Raw genomic sequence first — 12,627 nt, forward strand, 5'->3', positions numbered from 1 at the left:
GCTTTTCTGTTCTTTTTTGTCACACAGACTATGAATATTCCAAATTTACCCTGTCTTTAATACTTGACTGATGCTTTATATTTGTTTCTCACAGTTCCACACTACCTTTTTACCTCCCCAAAGTTATAGTTAACTTTTCTCACATTCTGTAATTGTATATAATTTTTATATGCTTCTGTCATTAGTACTAAACTGATGACATTGTATTTACTGTAGAGTTCATTTCTAAGTAGTTTGTACTAATGGCTTTCCATGATATCCTGTGACTCATACATTTCCTTCTTTCAGTGATAAGCTGCTGTATTTCTCTTTACTGTATTATACTCCTTCTTTACTGAGCAGTCCTCTGTGGTTTTATTTAGTTTGATATTCACTTTTATTCATTTATTTACTAGCATTGAATTTTAACCTGCTGCCTGGGTACTGCAGCAGATCATGGTATATCTATTATTACATATTTTTAACTGAGTGCACATGGATTCTGCTTTATGATGGTGTTAGTGTGTTCATATATTTTAACTAACAATATTATGAAAAGGATAGTTGCTACGCACCATATAGCGGAGATTCTGAGTCGTAAATAGGCACAACAAAAAGATTTTCATGCTTAAAGCTTTCAGCCAATGGCCTTTTCTGGTGAATGGAGTTTCTGTGTCATAGAGGCAGATTTTAACAATTGGCATCAGAAGGCTCTCCAGTTTCACACAACACAGTCAGTTGCTTGATTTCTGAATTCTGATAAACTGGAACTGTGGCTGATAAGGCTCCTTGGTCAAAGTTATCTTCAGTTATCTGCAACAAAAAAGATTGTTATAACTTCTGAACCATAACTGCTACTTTGAATCTTTTTGGAGGAATGAACTTATCTCTCTCTCAGTATTGTCAATTTCAACATGGCACCCATGTTTTGTACATACCATAAAATATAGACCATTCCTGCAGGGTTTTTGACACAATAGGGTGTACTGTGACTTTTGACTCACACTGTACTTATTCAGCTGTCCTAGGTGGAAATCATGCAGTTAGTGCTGTGTTTGAACATGACATGAACTGTTTGAACAGCATACATCACAGTCAGGGAAATCTTGAGTCCTGTTCAATCTTTTGATTGGCCTGTAACCTAGTGGCTTTTGTTAGTACTGTTACAATAACCTGTCTTAGCATTTTTAATGCACTGTCGATTACAATGATAAAAATAGCCGTAAAACTCAGACTGAATATCTTCTAGTATAGAGAACATGTGTAACAGTGGCAACTAATAAATAAATAAAAGATTGCAATCATGATTCTCTCCGATTTCTGAGCTATGGTCATTCCACAATCTAGTGACATCTGATGGTACTATCTGCAAGATGGGCCTTCCCCTCTGTAATTCATTCTCATGATAAACTTTACAGTCACTTTATTACGATATATTTTGTTTTATTTGGTTTTTAATTCTTCATTAACTGTCTTGACTGTTTAACCTGAATGTTGCTGTCTTGTTTCCAAACTGATTAAAATCTGGTAACACTTCTTTTATCTGTTATTCTAATACATGAACAGAGATTGAATTGCTCATTTGCAACCTACTTAGTAAATTGTTACTGCCTCTCTTAAACAAATAAAATGTAATACTGGGCTCAGTCAAGTAATATGTTTTGGTGGATAACATATTCGTCTTTATTACCTTTATTTAAAAAACAGCATAAATGTCTGTATATCCATATATAGTGGTATTGTATGACAACTCATACTGTAAATTTGTTCAAACACAATGGGAGTTTTTGTAGTGTTTTACAAAATTGTCAAATTTCAAACAGAGCCATAGCTTATTGTTGCAGCTAGTTTGTAGTTTCTTGCATTTCCCTTCCAATCATACTGCATGATTCGAATGTCAAGTGACCATTCAAACAAGCTTGATACTGTATTGAATGCTGTGCCATATCAGGAAATCTTGAGCCTCTTTCTATGTGAGTATCATTTCCCTAATCCTACATGCAGCTGCCTGTTCCACAGCACTGATGAAATCCATGATAGATACAGATTTAGGAGTGTGTGCAAAACTGAGTCCTTTCTTAAGAACTGAAAAAACATACTCACCTAGTTGCTTGGCCATGAGATTGATGATAGTCCTGCAGGAAGTGTCAGAAGGTTGTCTCTGTGTTATATGCTCAATTTTTAATGGCTGATATCCAGTGGCCTTCCTTTGTTCAGAATCTCCGGTGGCACACGTGACACCATCAGTCCACTCTGTGTCCAAGAACTGAACTGGTTGGCCAGACGTAGATGTAAAATGAAAAGTTCTTTGTTAGTTGAGTCCAGGCACTGGCAGATAAAGCATATTCTCCATCCTACCATGGCTAGGATGGTACATTTCTCCATTCTTCTAGCTGCCACTGAGTTGATGTGATGCGTTACCTTGGCAAAGTTTGACACTACACGTTGTTCAGAGTGTCTCATAAGGAATGAAAATGAACTCTGCAAATGGCTCTTCCAGTGGCATGGCTTGTCAAGTCGAGACACAAACAGCGCACTAGATTGCAGGAGTCATGGAACATTGCCTACTGGAATTACACAGAACAGATTATGACCATACAGACATCTAACCTGTGGCTCTGTGTCATTAAAGACTTTTATCAGTATTTGAGTAAGGGAACAACTGATCAGTCATGATAGCACCTACATCCTTAGTAAGGCCTGGGAACCTGCAATTAGTCTGATTAAGAAGAAGATGGAGATACCCCACAAGGAACCAATGTCAGTGGCAGGTGGAGGGACAGCAGAAGTGCCACCAGCATGTGTACTTGGGTGTGAACCTAGGACAGAGCAATGAGTGGACAGGAGGAATGGGAGAGGAAAAGCTGGGTATGGATGGTGGCTACAAAAGCAGATCAGAGGGAGGGGAAGAAGAGAGAACAGTGCCACACTGACCTCCATGTAGACAGTTCGTCAGCACATCTGATGATGGCAAAGTTGTTGCTTGCCAAAATATTGTACCCTTTGGACATCCACCCAGGAACTCTAATGTCATGAAGTAAACCTGGAGAAGATGAAGAATCACATGTGCATCTTCTTACCAGTAACAGCAGCTGCCATTCTAACTGTGATTAAATATGCAGCTATCTCATGCCTGAACTGAAAACAGATGCTTGTCAGCATGCATTTGAAACCTGCAACCAGGATGTATGTGGTTACTATGTGCTCATTGCATATTAAAATTATTTTTGTAACTGTAATGTCCTTTTCAAAAACGCAATGGCAGGCATTAGTTTGAGTGCTGTACACCCTTGCTGACTTGTTTTCTACCATGGCTGCCTGCTGTATTTATAATATTTGGGAAACGGTTGGTTTGAATTGAGGAGCACCTTACCATAACATTTTACTAAATCTTAATACCCTGCCTCCTAGTTCACAGGTCCTGCCAATGTGTGAACATTCTTCTCAGCAGCTTACACAGTTGTCTGACCCTTATAAACATATTACTGAGTCCATGCTGTATTTAGTTGACTGTCTATAGTACTGGAAACACTTATGCCCTTCCAATGGAATGCACTTGTCGGATGATATATCTTAAGGCAACAACGAAGTTGTTGATTTCTCCAGGTATGGCTAAACTCATGTTGTCCCCAGATTCCTTGTATAACTCTGCAGGACCTATCTCATAGTTACTAGACTTCTTCACGCCTGACAAAATATCCCCACAGGTTTTCATATCAAATTTGTTGTGTCTGATGTTATTCACTTTAAGGCTTCTTGATGATTTGCTCTGTTCTTTTCTGTCCATGCCTGAGGTAGAACTTATGTACTGTAAGAGGCAGTCAAATGAAAACTGAACATTCGCCACAATAGAGCCATAGAATTGATCCATTCAAAGATAATTACTGTAAGTGTTAAGACATTTATACTACTGTTTTGTAGAATGTGGTCTTCAGTCACACAGTTTTCTTGTTGGTGGCCTCGAAACTTGACTTCCACATTTTGCTCCAGCACACTTGACCCGATGAAGCTATTTTGCAGAGGAGGCACTGGAGAGGAATTTATGGTTTTCTGCTGCATTTGGATTTTAATAGGTGCTGAACACTGCCTTAACATTTTCCTCTATGGAATGTTTTGGAGCCAAGTGGAGGGGATATCTTCTTGCTTCAAATGTTTCCTGTCTCTTTGGTCTGTGTCTGTTAACCACTTGTGTGTATTTTCTGCTCTTTATGCTGTATACTTTCCTTGCTGGCCGTAATTGGTTTGCTCTATTTCTCTCTAGAGGAGCATTTGGCAAGTCAGGCATTCTTTACTCTGAGTTTGGCATGTTTTCCCTCAGGGTACACACAGGATTTATTTTAGTAGCTTATTTAAATTTGGACACTTTTTTTCTGGTGATTGTGTGCACCAAAATGTGCACATACTGCCACTCCTTCTCTACAAGCTGCTGCAAAGCTGGTCACTGTGGCCGAGCGGTTATAGGCACTTCAGTCGGGAACCGCGCTGTTGCTGTGGTTGCAGGTTCGAATCCTGCCTCGGGCATGGATGTGTGTGATGTCCTTAGGTTAGTTAGGTTCAAGTAGCTCTAAGTCTAGGGGACTGATGACCTCAGATGTTAAGTCCCATAGTGCTTAGAGCCGTTTTGACTCAGGTTCTGGTGACAGAAAGACTTGAAAACCACATGGGAGCCATGTACTGGAACTCTTCAAAATCCAATTATATTCTTTTGATGTCCATCAGATAGTTCCTTATCCAAGGACTGACCTGTATCACATGGTGCACAGCTTCTTTATTGTGTGGTCCTTTCTGAAACAGCATTTGACTTCTTGGTTCATCTCATCATTCAATTTGTCTGTAAATTCTGCTTGAGTAAGACATCCATAAGCTCAGTCTCAGACAGAACAGACACAACATTGTACATTGTAATAAGCAGACACCTTTGCTGTGGTTGCTCAAATTTAAGATCCTCTGTTAATTTTATAACAGTATTATGAAAAGATAGATTGCTGCACACCATATAGAGGTGATGTTGACTTGCAGACAGGCAAAACAGAAAGACCACTAAACATATTAGCTTTTACACATTTACATCTACATCTACATGGATACTCTGCAAATCACATTTAAGCATCTAGCAGAAGATTCATCACACCACCTTCACAATTCTCTACTATTCCAATCTCGTATAGCATGTGGAAAATACAAACACCTGTATCTTTCTGTATGAGCTCTGATTTCCCTTATTTTATCATGGTGATCATTTCTCCCTATGTAGGTCAGCATCAACAAAATATTTTCACATTTAGAGGAGAAAGTTTGTGATTGGAATTTCATAAGAAGATTGCTCCACAGTGAAAAATGCCTTTGTTTTAATGATGTTCATCCTAAATCCTGTATCATTTCAGTGAAACTCTCTCCCCTATCTCGTGGTAATACAAAATGTGCTGCCCTTCTTTGAACTTTTTTGATGTACTCTGTGAATCTTATCTGGTGAAGATCCCACACAATGCAGCAGTATTCTAAAAGAGAATGGACAAGTGTAGTGTAGATAGTCTCCTTAATAGGCCTGTTACATTTTCTAAGTGTCCTGCCAAGAAAAAACACAGTCTTTTGTTAGCCTTCCCCAAAACATTTTCTATCTGTTCCTTCCAATGTAAGCTGTTCATAATTGTAATTCCTAGGTAGTTAGTTGAACTTACGGCCTTTAGATTTGACTGATTTATCGCATAACCTAAGTTTAATGGATTCCTTTTAGCACTCATGTGGATGGCCTTACACATTTCGCTATTTAGGGTCAATTGCAATTTTCGCACCACACAGATATCTTTTCTAAATCATTTTGCAATTTGTTGTGATCTTCTGATGACTTTACTAGTCAATAAACGACAGCGTCATTTGAAAAAAACCTAAGATGGCTGCTAAGATTGCCTCCCAAATCATTTATATAGATAAGGAACAGTAAATTGGGGAACTACAAAAATCACTTCTGTTTTACTCAATGACTCTCCATCAATTACTATGAACTGTGACCTCTCTGACAGGAAATCATAAATCCAGTCACATTATTAAGATGATATTCCATGAGACATAAAGCCTTCGTCTGAGATAGACAACATACACACCCATATATTCACACAAATACAGCTCACACATACATGAACACTGCCTCTGGCTGCTGAGGCTACATTCTGTTAATTTTATATTTGCTGTGACTTTTTGCTGTGTCTTTTGGTGTCTCAGTCTCTAAAAATGTGGATTTATTTGTTGCTTTGATACTCTTTATTTTCTTGTTGAGGTCTTTTAAGTTAGTAAACATTTTATTTGTAGCCTTTGCTTCATCATCTCTTATTGACCTCAAGCCTCTGTGGATGTAAGTTTCATATTTGTTGGATCAATCTGTTTTCCTTACCCTACAAAAACAATGCTACCATATCTCATTTTCTCACAGTTGGGGAGATCAGTCCAGAGTGGCTTGACCTATTTCTCTATTCCTTCATTCTTCGCCCAGTTTTCCCTCTACCATTCACTGTATTTTTCTAACTTCTCTTTTATTTCTATCAGCCCTCATTTGGCACATGCTCCAAACCAAGAGTTTTCTTTTAAAATCTGTTGCCTTTTGTTCTGTTAAGTCATCACCAATGTATTTCAGCATATTTTCATTGAATTCCTGGATACTGTTGACAGTAGAGTTTGAGTCTTCAACCTCATTAGTTTGTGGGTGCTTGTTTATCTTGTTTCCTGATATTTACTATCTGTAGAGAATTTCCACACTATTTTTTTTTCCTTTATACTCCTCCCTGCTTCAGATCTCATGGTCAAAGGATCATTTGATCAAGCATACTGGGAGAAAAAGTCCAAATGTGAATGTAAAAATAAGATTTTCAGTGATTCAACATCTACCAACATCATACAACAGGAAATTCCTTTATGACCTGTCATTAATTTTCTTCTTTTTTGCCACTTAATTGACACTATTTTACATAAATTAACTACAGCTAATTGATGGGCTTACTTATTTGAGAGAAAATAAAAATGCCCTCTCTTACTTGAAAATTATTTGTGATGAATTTTCTTTTAAGTATGTGAAACTTTCACCTTCCTTATCCACAGAAAAATACTACGATTTTCCTCCATGTCAATAAGTTATCAACAAACAAATTTAGGAAAGATCGACGGGAGATGCAAGGACACAGTAACACCTCAGAAAATTGCATGAACATTTTAGTGAACTATCATTTTTTTGTTTCATTTAAATACAGACTTTATTCCTTCTTATTTCTATTTCCATTGTTATTACAGCTGATCACTCAGGCAGCTATAGTCAGTATTTTTGCAGCTGCAGAAGTGCAATGCTCTCTCTCTCTCTCTCTCTCTCTCTCTCTCTCCTCTCTCCTCTCTATGTCTCTCTCTTTCCTAATGCATACTTGCTTGCATGCTGCTTGCTTATAACAGTTACTGGCAATAGCTTGCTTGACAACTAATACAGTTTTCTGAGTTGCTACTGATGACTGTCTCCCTACCTGAATGATTATGGTCACAGCCTTTGGTATAGAAGGACCATTAAATTTCCAGGACCAACTTAGATTTTTTCTGAGCAGATGAGGATCTGCTTGAATAAAGACATAGGGGTGCTACCAGGATTCATCTACTGGCAGTAACGGCTGGAGGGATTGGTGACTTGCTGAACACATGTTCCACAATCATAGGTTACTACTTGCAGTGCACCATAGGCAACAATCGGCCTATTGGAGCAGACCTAAGGCCTAATTCGTGGTGTTCATGTTTAGGAATTACTAATGGTTTACCAGTGACACATGCCTTTCAAGTGTTCATCCAACTGTGATACAAGTTTCAGAAATATATTTCTGATTTATGTGGCCCAATGAGCAACTATCAGGCTGTGAATCCTCCTTTGCAGTGAAATTTCTTAAAGCCAAATATATGGGCGGGGAAAAAGGCACATAAGCATTGCCACTGTGAGTACTTGTAACTTACACAACCATGGACCCAATTCCGATCCACCATCAGAAATGGTGGATGAAACTTTGACAAAGACTGTCACTTCAGTAGTCAAATTTAAACAATATTCACCCAAAAATGTTGAGAAAAACATTATAAAGGCATCACATCAAGAAACACAGTGAAACCCTTTAAATATTTCACACAGATCTAAATCTCTCTTTCTTGTCAATTCCAAAATATTTTATTGTACATAACAAGACTTCCACTATTGTCTATTCTTGGTGAGTGTGAAAAATGCCTGATTGCACTGTGATTCAGATTCTGTGTGTCCTCCAATAACTGACTGATTGTTCACATATAGGAAGAAGGTGAAGTGACCACCTCCAATAAGGACACGAAAAGTAAAATAATGTAATGTCAAACTTTTCTTCATGCTGATGACTACTTTACTTACATGATTCTGGCAAGAAATGCATCTAACTTCATTTACAAACACAGTATTAAAATACGAGGGCAGTTCAATAAGTAATGCAACACATTTTTTTCTGAAACAGGGGTTGTTTTATTCAGCATTGAAATACACCAGGTTATTCCCCAATCTTTTAGCTACACAACACTATTTTTCAACGTAATCTCCATTCAATGCTACGGCCTTACGCCACCTTGAAATGAGGGCCTGTATGCCTGCACGGTACCATTCCACTGGTCGATGTCGGAGCCAACGTCGTACTGCATCAATAACTTCTTCATCATCCGCGTAGTGCCTCCCACGGATTGCGTCCTTCATTGGGCCAAACATATGGAAATCCGACGGTGCGAGATCGGGGCTGTAGGGTGCATGAGGAAGAACAGTCCACTGAAGTTTTGTGAGCTCCTTTCGGGTGCGAAGACTTGTGTGAGGTCTTGCGTTGTCATGAAGAAGGAGAAGTTCGTTCTGATTTTTGTGCCTACGAACACGCTGAAGTCGTTTCTTCAATTTCTGAAGAGTAGCACAATACACTTCAGAGTTGACTGTTTGACCATGGGGAAGGACATCGAACAGAATAACCCCTTCAGCGTCCCAGAAGACTGTAACCATGACTTTACCGGCTGAGGGTATGGCTTTAAACTTTTTCTTGGTAGGGGAGTGGGTGTGGCGCCACTCCATTGATTGCCGTTTTGTTTCAGGTTCGAAGTGATGAACCCATGTTTCATCGCCTGTAACAATCTTTGACAAGAAATTGTCACCCTCAACCACATGACGAGCAAGCAATTCCACACAGATGGTTCTCCTTTGCTCTTTATGGTGTTCGGTTAGACAACGAGGGACCCAGCGGGAACAAACCTTTGAATATCCCAACTGGTGAACAATTGTGACAGCACTACCAACAGAGATGTCAAGTTGAGCACTGAGTTGTTTGATGGTGATCCGTTGATCATCTCGACCGAGTGTGTTCGCACGCTCCGCCATTACAGGAGTCACAGCTGTGCATGGCCGGCATGCACGCGGGAGATCAGACAGTCTTTCTTGACCTTGCGGTGATGATGACGCACGCTTTGCCCAATGACTCACCGTGCTTTTGTCCACTGCCAGATCACCGTAGACATTCTGCAAGCGCCTATGAATATCTGAGATGCCCTGGTTTTCCGCCAAAAGAAACTCGATCACTGCCCGTTGTTTGCAATGCATATCCGTTACAGACACCATTTTAACAGCTCCGTACAGCGCTGCCACCTGTCGGAAGTCAATGAAACTATACGAGACGAAGCGGGAATGTTTGAAAATATTCCACAAGAAATTTCCGGTTTTTTCAACCAAAATTGGCCGAGAAAAAAAAATGTGTTGCATTACTTATTGAACTGCCCTCGTACAAACAGCAGTTGCTAGAACACAGTATAAATGACTGTTAAACCATTGCATACTTTCCTATTTTATAGATTGTGCTTTATAATTATATCTGCACTGCATATGTACATATACTTTAATTACAGGTGGAATCTGACATCGAAAGTGACACCTCAGTGTTTGATGTCAAATCTCCAACGCGAGACACAAGCCCAAGTGGAGGAGGCAGCAGTGGAAGTGGAAGGAGACGGAGTTGCACCAGCAGCAATAACAACAATAATGGGGGTGGCAGTGGAGGCGGCTCAGGGGGAGAGAGCAGCAGTGGTGCCACAACAGTCTCCTGTCCCACGTCCACTGAGACAATGACTCCTACCCTTAAGGCAGTGCGTTCAAGTAGTGAAAGCCCCAGTGGAGTAGTGGACGCACAAGGTTCAGCTACGTGAGGACTGAGCCAATAAGAGTGTTCAACTCCCTGTTTGAACTGGAGAGCAACAAAGCTTTTTGCAGCATTTTTGTGGCTTGGTCATGACTGCTCTATTCACAAGATGCTGGTCCTGGGAGTGTGTTTACACTCAACTTTCTCCCTCAGACTTCAAGTGAAAAAATTGTGATGAGTATTAAAAAGTGCAATAGTGGCACTAGTTATCAGGAATGCTTTCATAAGAGTAAGGCAAAAAAGTCTTTTATTTTGCATATGATTACTTTCACATCATCAGCTGACTGTATATAGGAACACTGCTTCAGCAGAGCACAGAACTAAAACGACAGCCTTAGTGAAAATGTTGCAGCTGACAGCAAGTTTCAGTGGAGATAGTTGAGAAAACTGTCCGTTACACTGAACTTTTACAGGCTTTACAAAACAATGGTGTGTAATATGTAAATTGCACCACTGGATGACATTCCACAAATGAAGCACATTTTATGATGCCTCGTCATAATTCTAATTTGTGAAGAGCTTTGATTTTAATCTGATAGAATAAATAAGCTTGTTCAGGGAACGTTTATTCAGGCCTTGCCTCGCAGTTTTCATTTAGATATGCATGTTGTACTGTTATATGTGTATGTAGTATTTATGAGAAAAGTTGTACAATCAGTTGTTTTCAGAACATTTTGCTATGCTGGCCAGTGATAACTTGTGCAATAAATTTAATTCTTGTGATTACTGTTATTAAATTAGTTACTGTTATCCAGTTTTCAAAAAAATTGCAACATTGTATTAAATACTGAGTTGAAAAGTTGTTGACGCATCATCCTCCTCCTCACTTTTTTAATCTGTAGGGTTTATGAATGCCTAGCAGAGAGAGAATTGTGTAATTATCTGCTTTCTTCCGAATAAGGCATTAATCCCCTAAAATGTGAGGAGTGACTGGCAAATACATCATCTTAAGTAAAATTGTGAAATGTCCCTCCAGGGAAATTATGCCGTCATTTTAAGTGTATATTACTATTAATTTAGCACCAGTGTTGTGACTCTATTTGAGAACTGAGGAAAGACTGTGTTTAAATTGCTAAGTAATGCTGAAACTGTTAAAACTACTCTCTAAGTTTGTTTCGTCTTTTACACTGATGCTATTTATATGTTAGATTTCTGTGTTATAACTAATTATGAGCACTTCACAAACAGTGAAATATTCTGGTATACCAGAGTTATTCCAGGTAGAAAAACGATTTACTGGGATAATTTTTATCATATCTTTTATATGTACTGATGCATATTAGCAGTCATATGCAGCAATGCTGTGATATTACTTTTAGATTGATACAACTAATACGTTACTACGTTTTACACATTTGAACAATCCTAGTAGATAAGTCCTTTCAATTAATTTAATTGTATTTGTGGAAACTATACCATTTCTGTCTCTGTAAACAAATTTACTCTGCAAGGTTTCTGTATATGATAACAGAATTCCTTTTGCTGTGGTGTTGCACTGCCTTGCCAGAATATGTTGTACATAATATTAGCAATCATTTGCCCTCAGACTTATTTGTCATTTACTTTTTAATGATATTCATAATTGGCTGGCTTGACTATTCCCTCACATATTGCTGATAAGACTGTTTTGCATTATTTTTCAATATCCTAGATGGTAAGCTGATTTCCACTTTCAAAACTATTGTAATGTGTAACTGAAGTAACAACTGCAAATTGTAATAGCAGGACAGAAAGGAAAGGTAAAAATATGAATCACTGAGTGTTGTACTTTTGCAAGTAATAAATGCAAGAGATGTTTGTTTCTCAAATTTATATGCATAACGAGAATAAGACTAACTTCTTAGGGTGAGCTAATTTATTTACAAATGAAGGACAGCAGTTAGAAAATGCCAGAACCATGTTTTCATTACTCTTGTGTGAATCTGCATAGATGTTATACAAGCTGATTATGTTACAAAATCAAATACAAATATTTGTTCCTGTAGCAAGAGTAAAAACATATTTTTAATTCAATTGTGACATTCACATTTACGTTTATTTTTTCACAGTGCTTTAATGATAACTTGTATATGTTATTCCCATTCTTTCTCTTTGAGGTACATGCAGTTTCTAGCATTCCACTTCTGTAGTTATTTTTCATCTTTAACTTCCACATAATCTAATTTAATGAATCAAGAAATGCACAGAAAAACCATGCCATTCCTCATATTAGACTTCAAGGTGTTTCACAATATAATTATTTGATAACAACATAAATTGTTTTAATCTTCTCCATTCATTCTCATCTTCTCATACCTAAGTGAAAAAATTCAGCTATAGAGATTCAAATTTTCCAAAGGAATTAATTATTCAAAAACTGCCAGTAAAAGATTGGTAAAAAGCAAACATCTGCAAATGGAAAAAAAGATGAAGATAAGTGAAGGTGGAAATGTGAGGCATCTAAGTG

General features: G+C 38.2%; 1 protein-coding gene across 1 annotated transcript in view; it reads left to right on the plus strand.

Annotated features, from left to right (window-relative positions):
• Positions 1–10,749, plus strand: part of LOC126203288 (serine/threonine-protein kinase BRSK2) — a 195,958-nt gene extending 185,209 nt beyond the window's left edge. The window contains exon 14 of the mRNA XM_049937545.1: positions 9,892–10,749. Within this exon, the coding sequence (XP_049793502.1) occupies positions 9,892–10,188 (297 nt within the window). The 3' untranslated portion in view covers positions 10,189–10,749. The remainder of the gene's footprint in view (positions 1–9,891) is intronic.
• Positions 10,750–12,627: the final 1,878 nt, after the last annotated feature.

This window comes from Schistocerca nitens, chromosome 9, assembly GCF_023898315.1.
Source record: "Schistocerca nitens isolate TAMUIC-IGC-003100 chromosome 9, iqSchNite1.1, whole genome shotgun sequence".
Taxonomy (NCBI): domain Eukaryota; kingdom Metazoa; phylum Arthropoda; class Insecta; order Orthoptera; family Acrididae; genus Schistocerca; species Schistocerca nitens.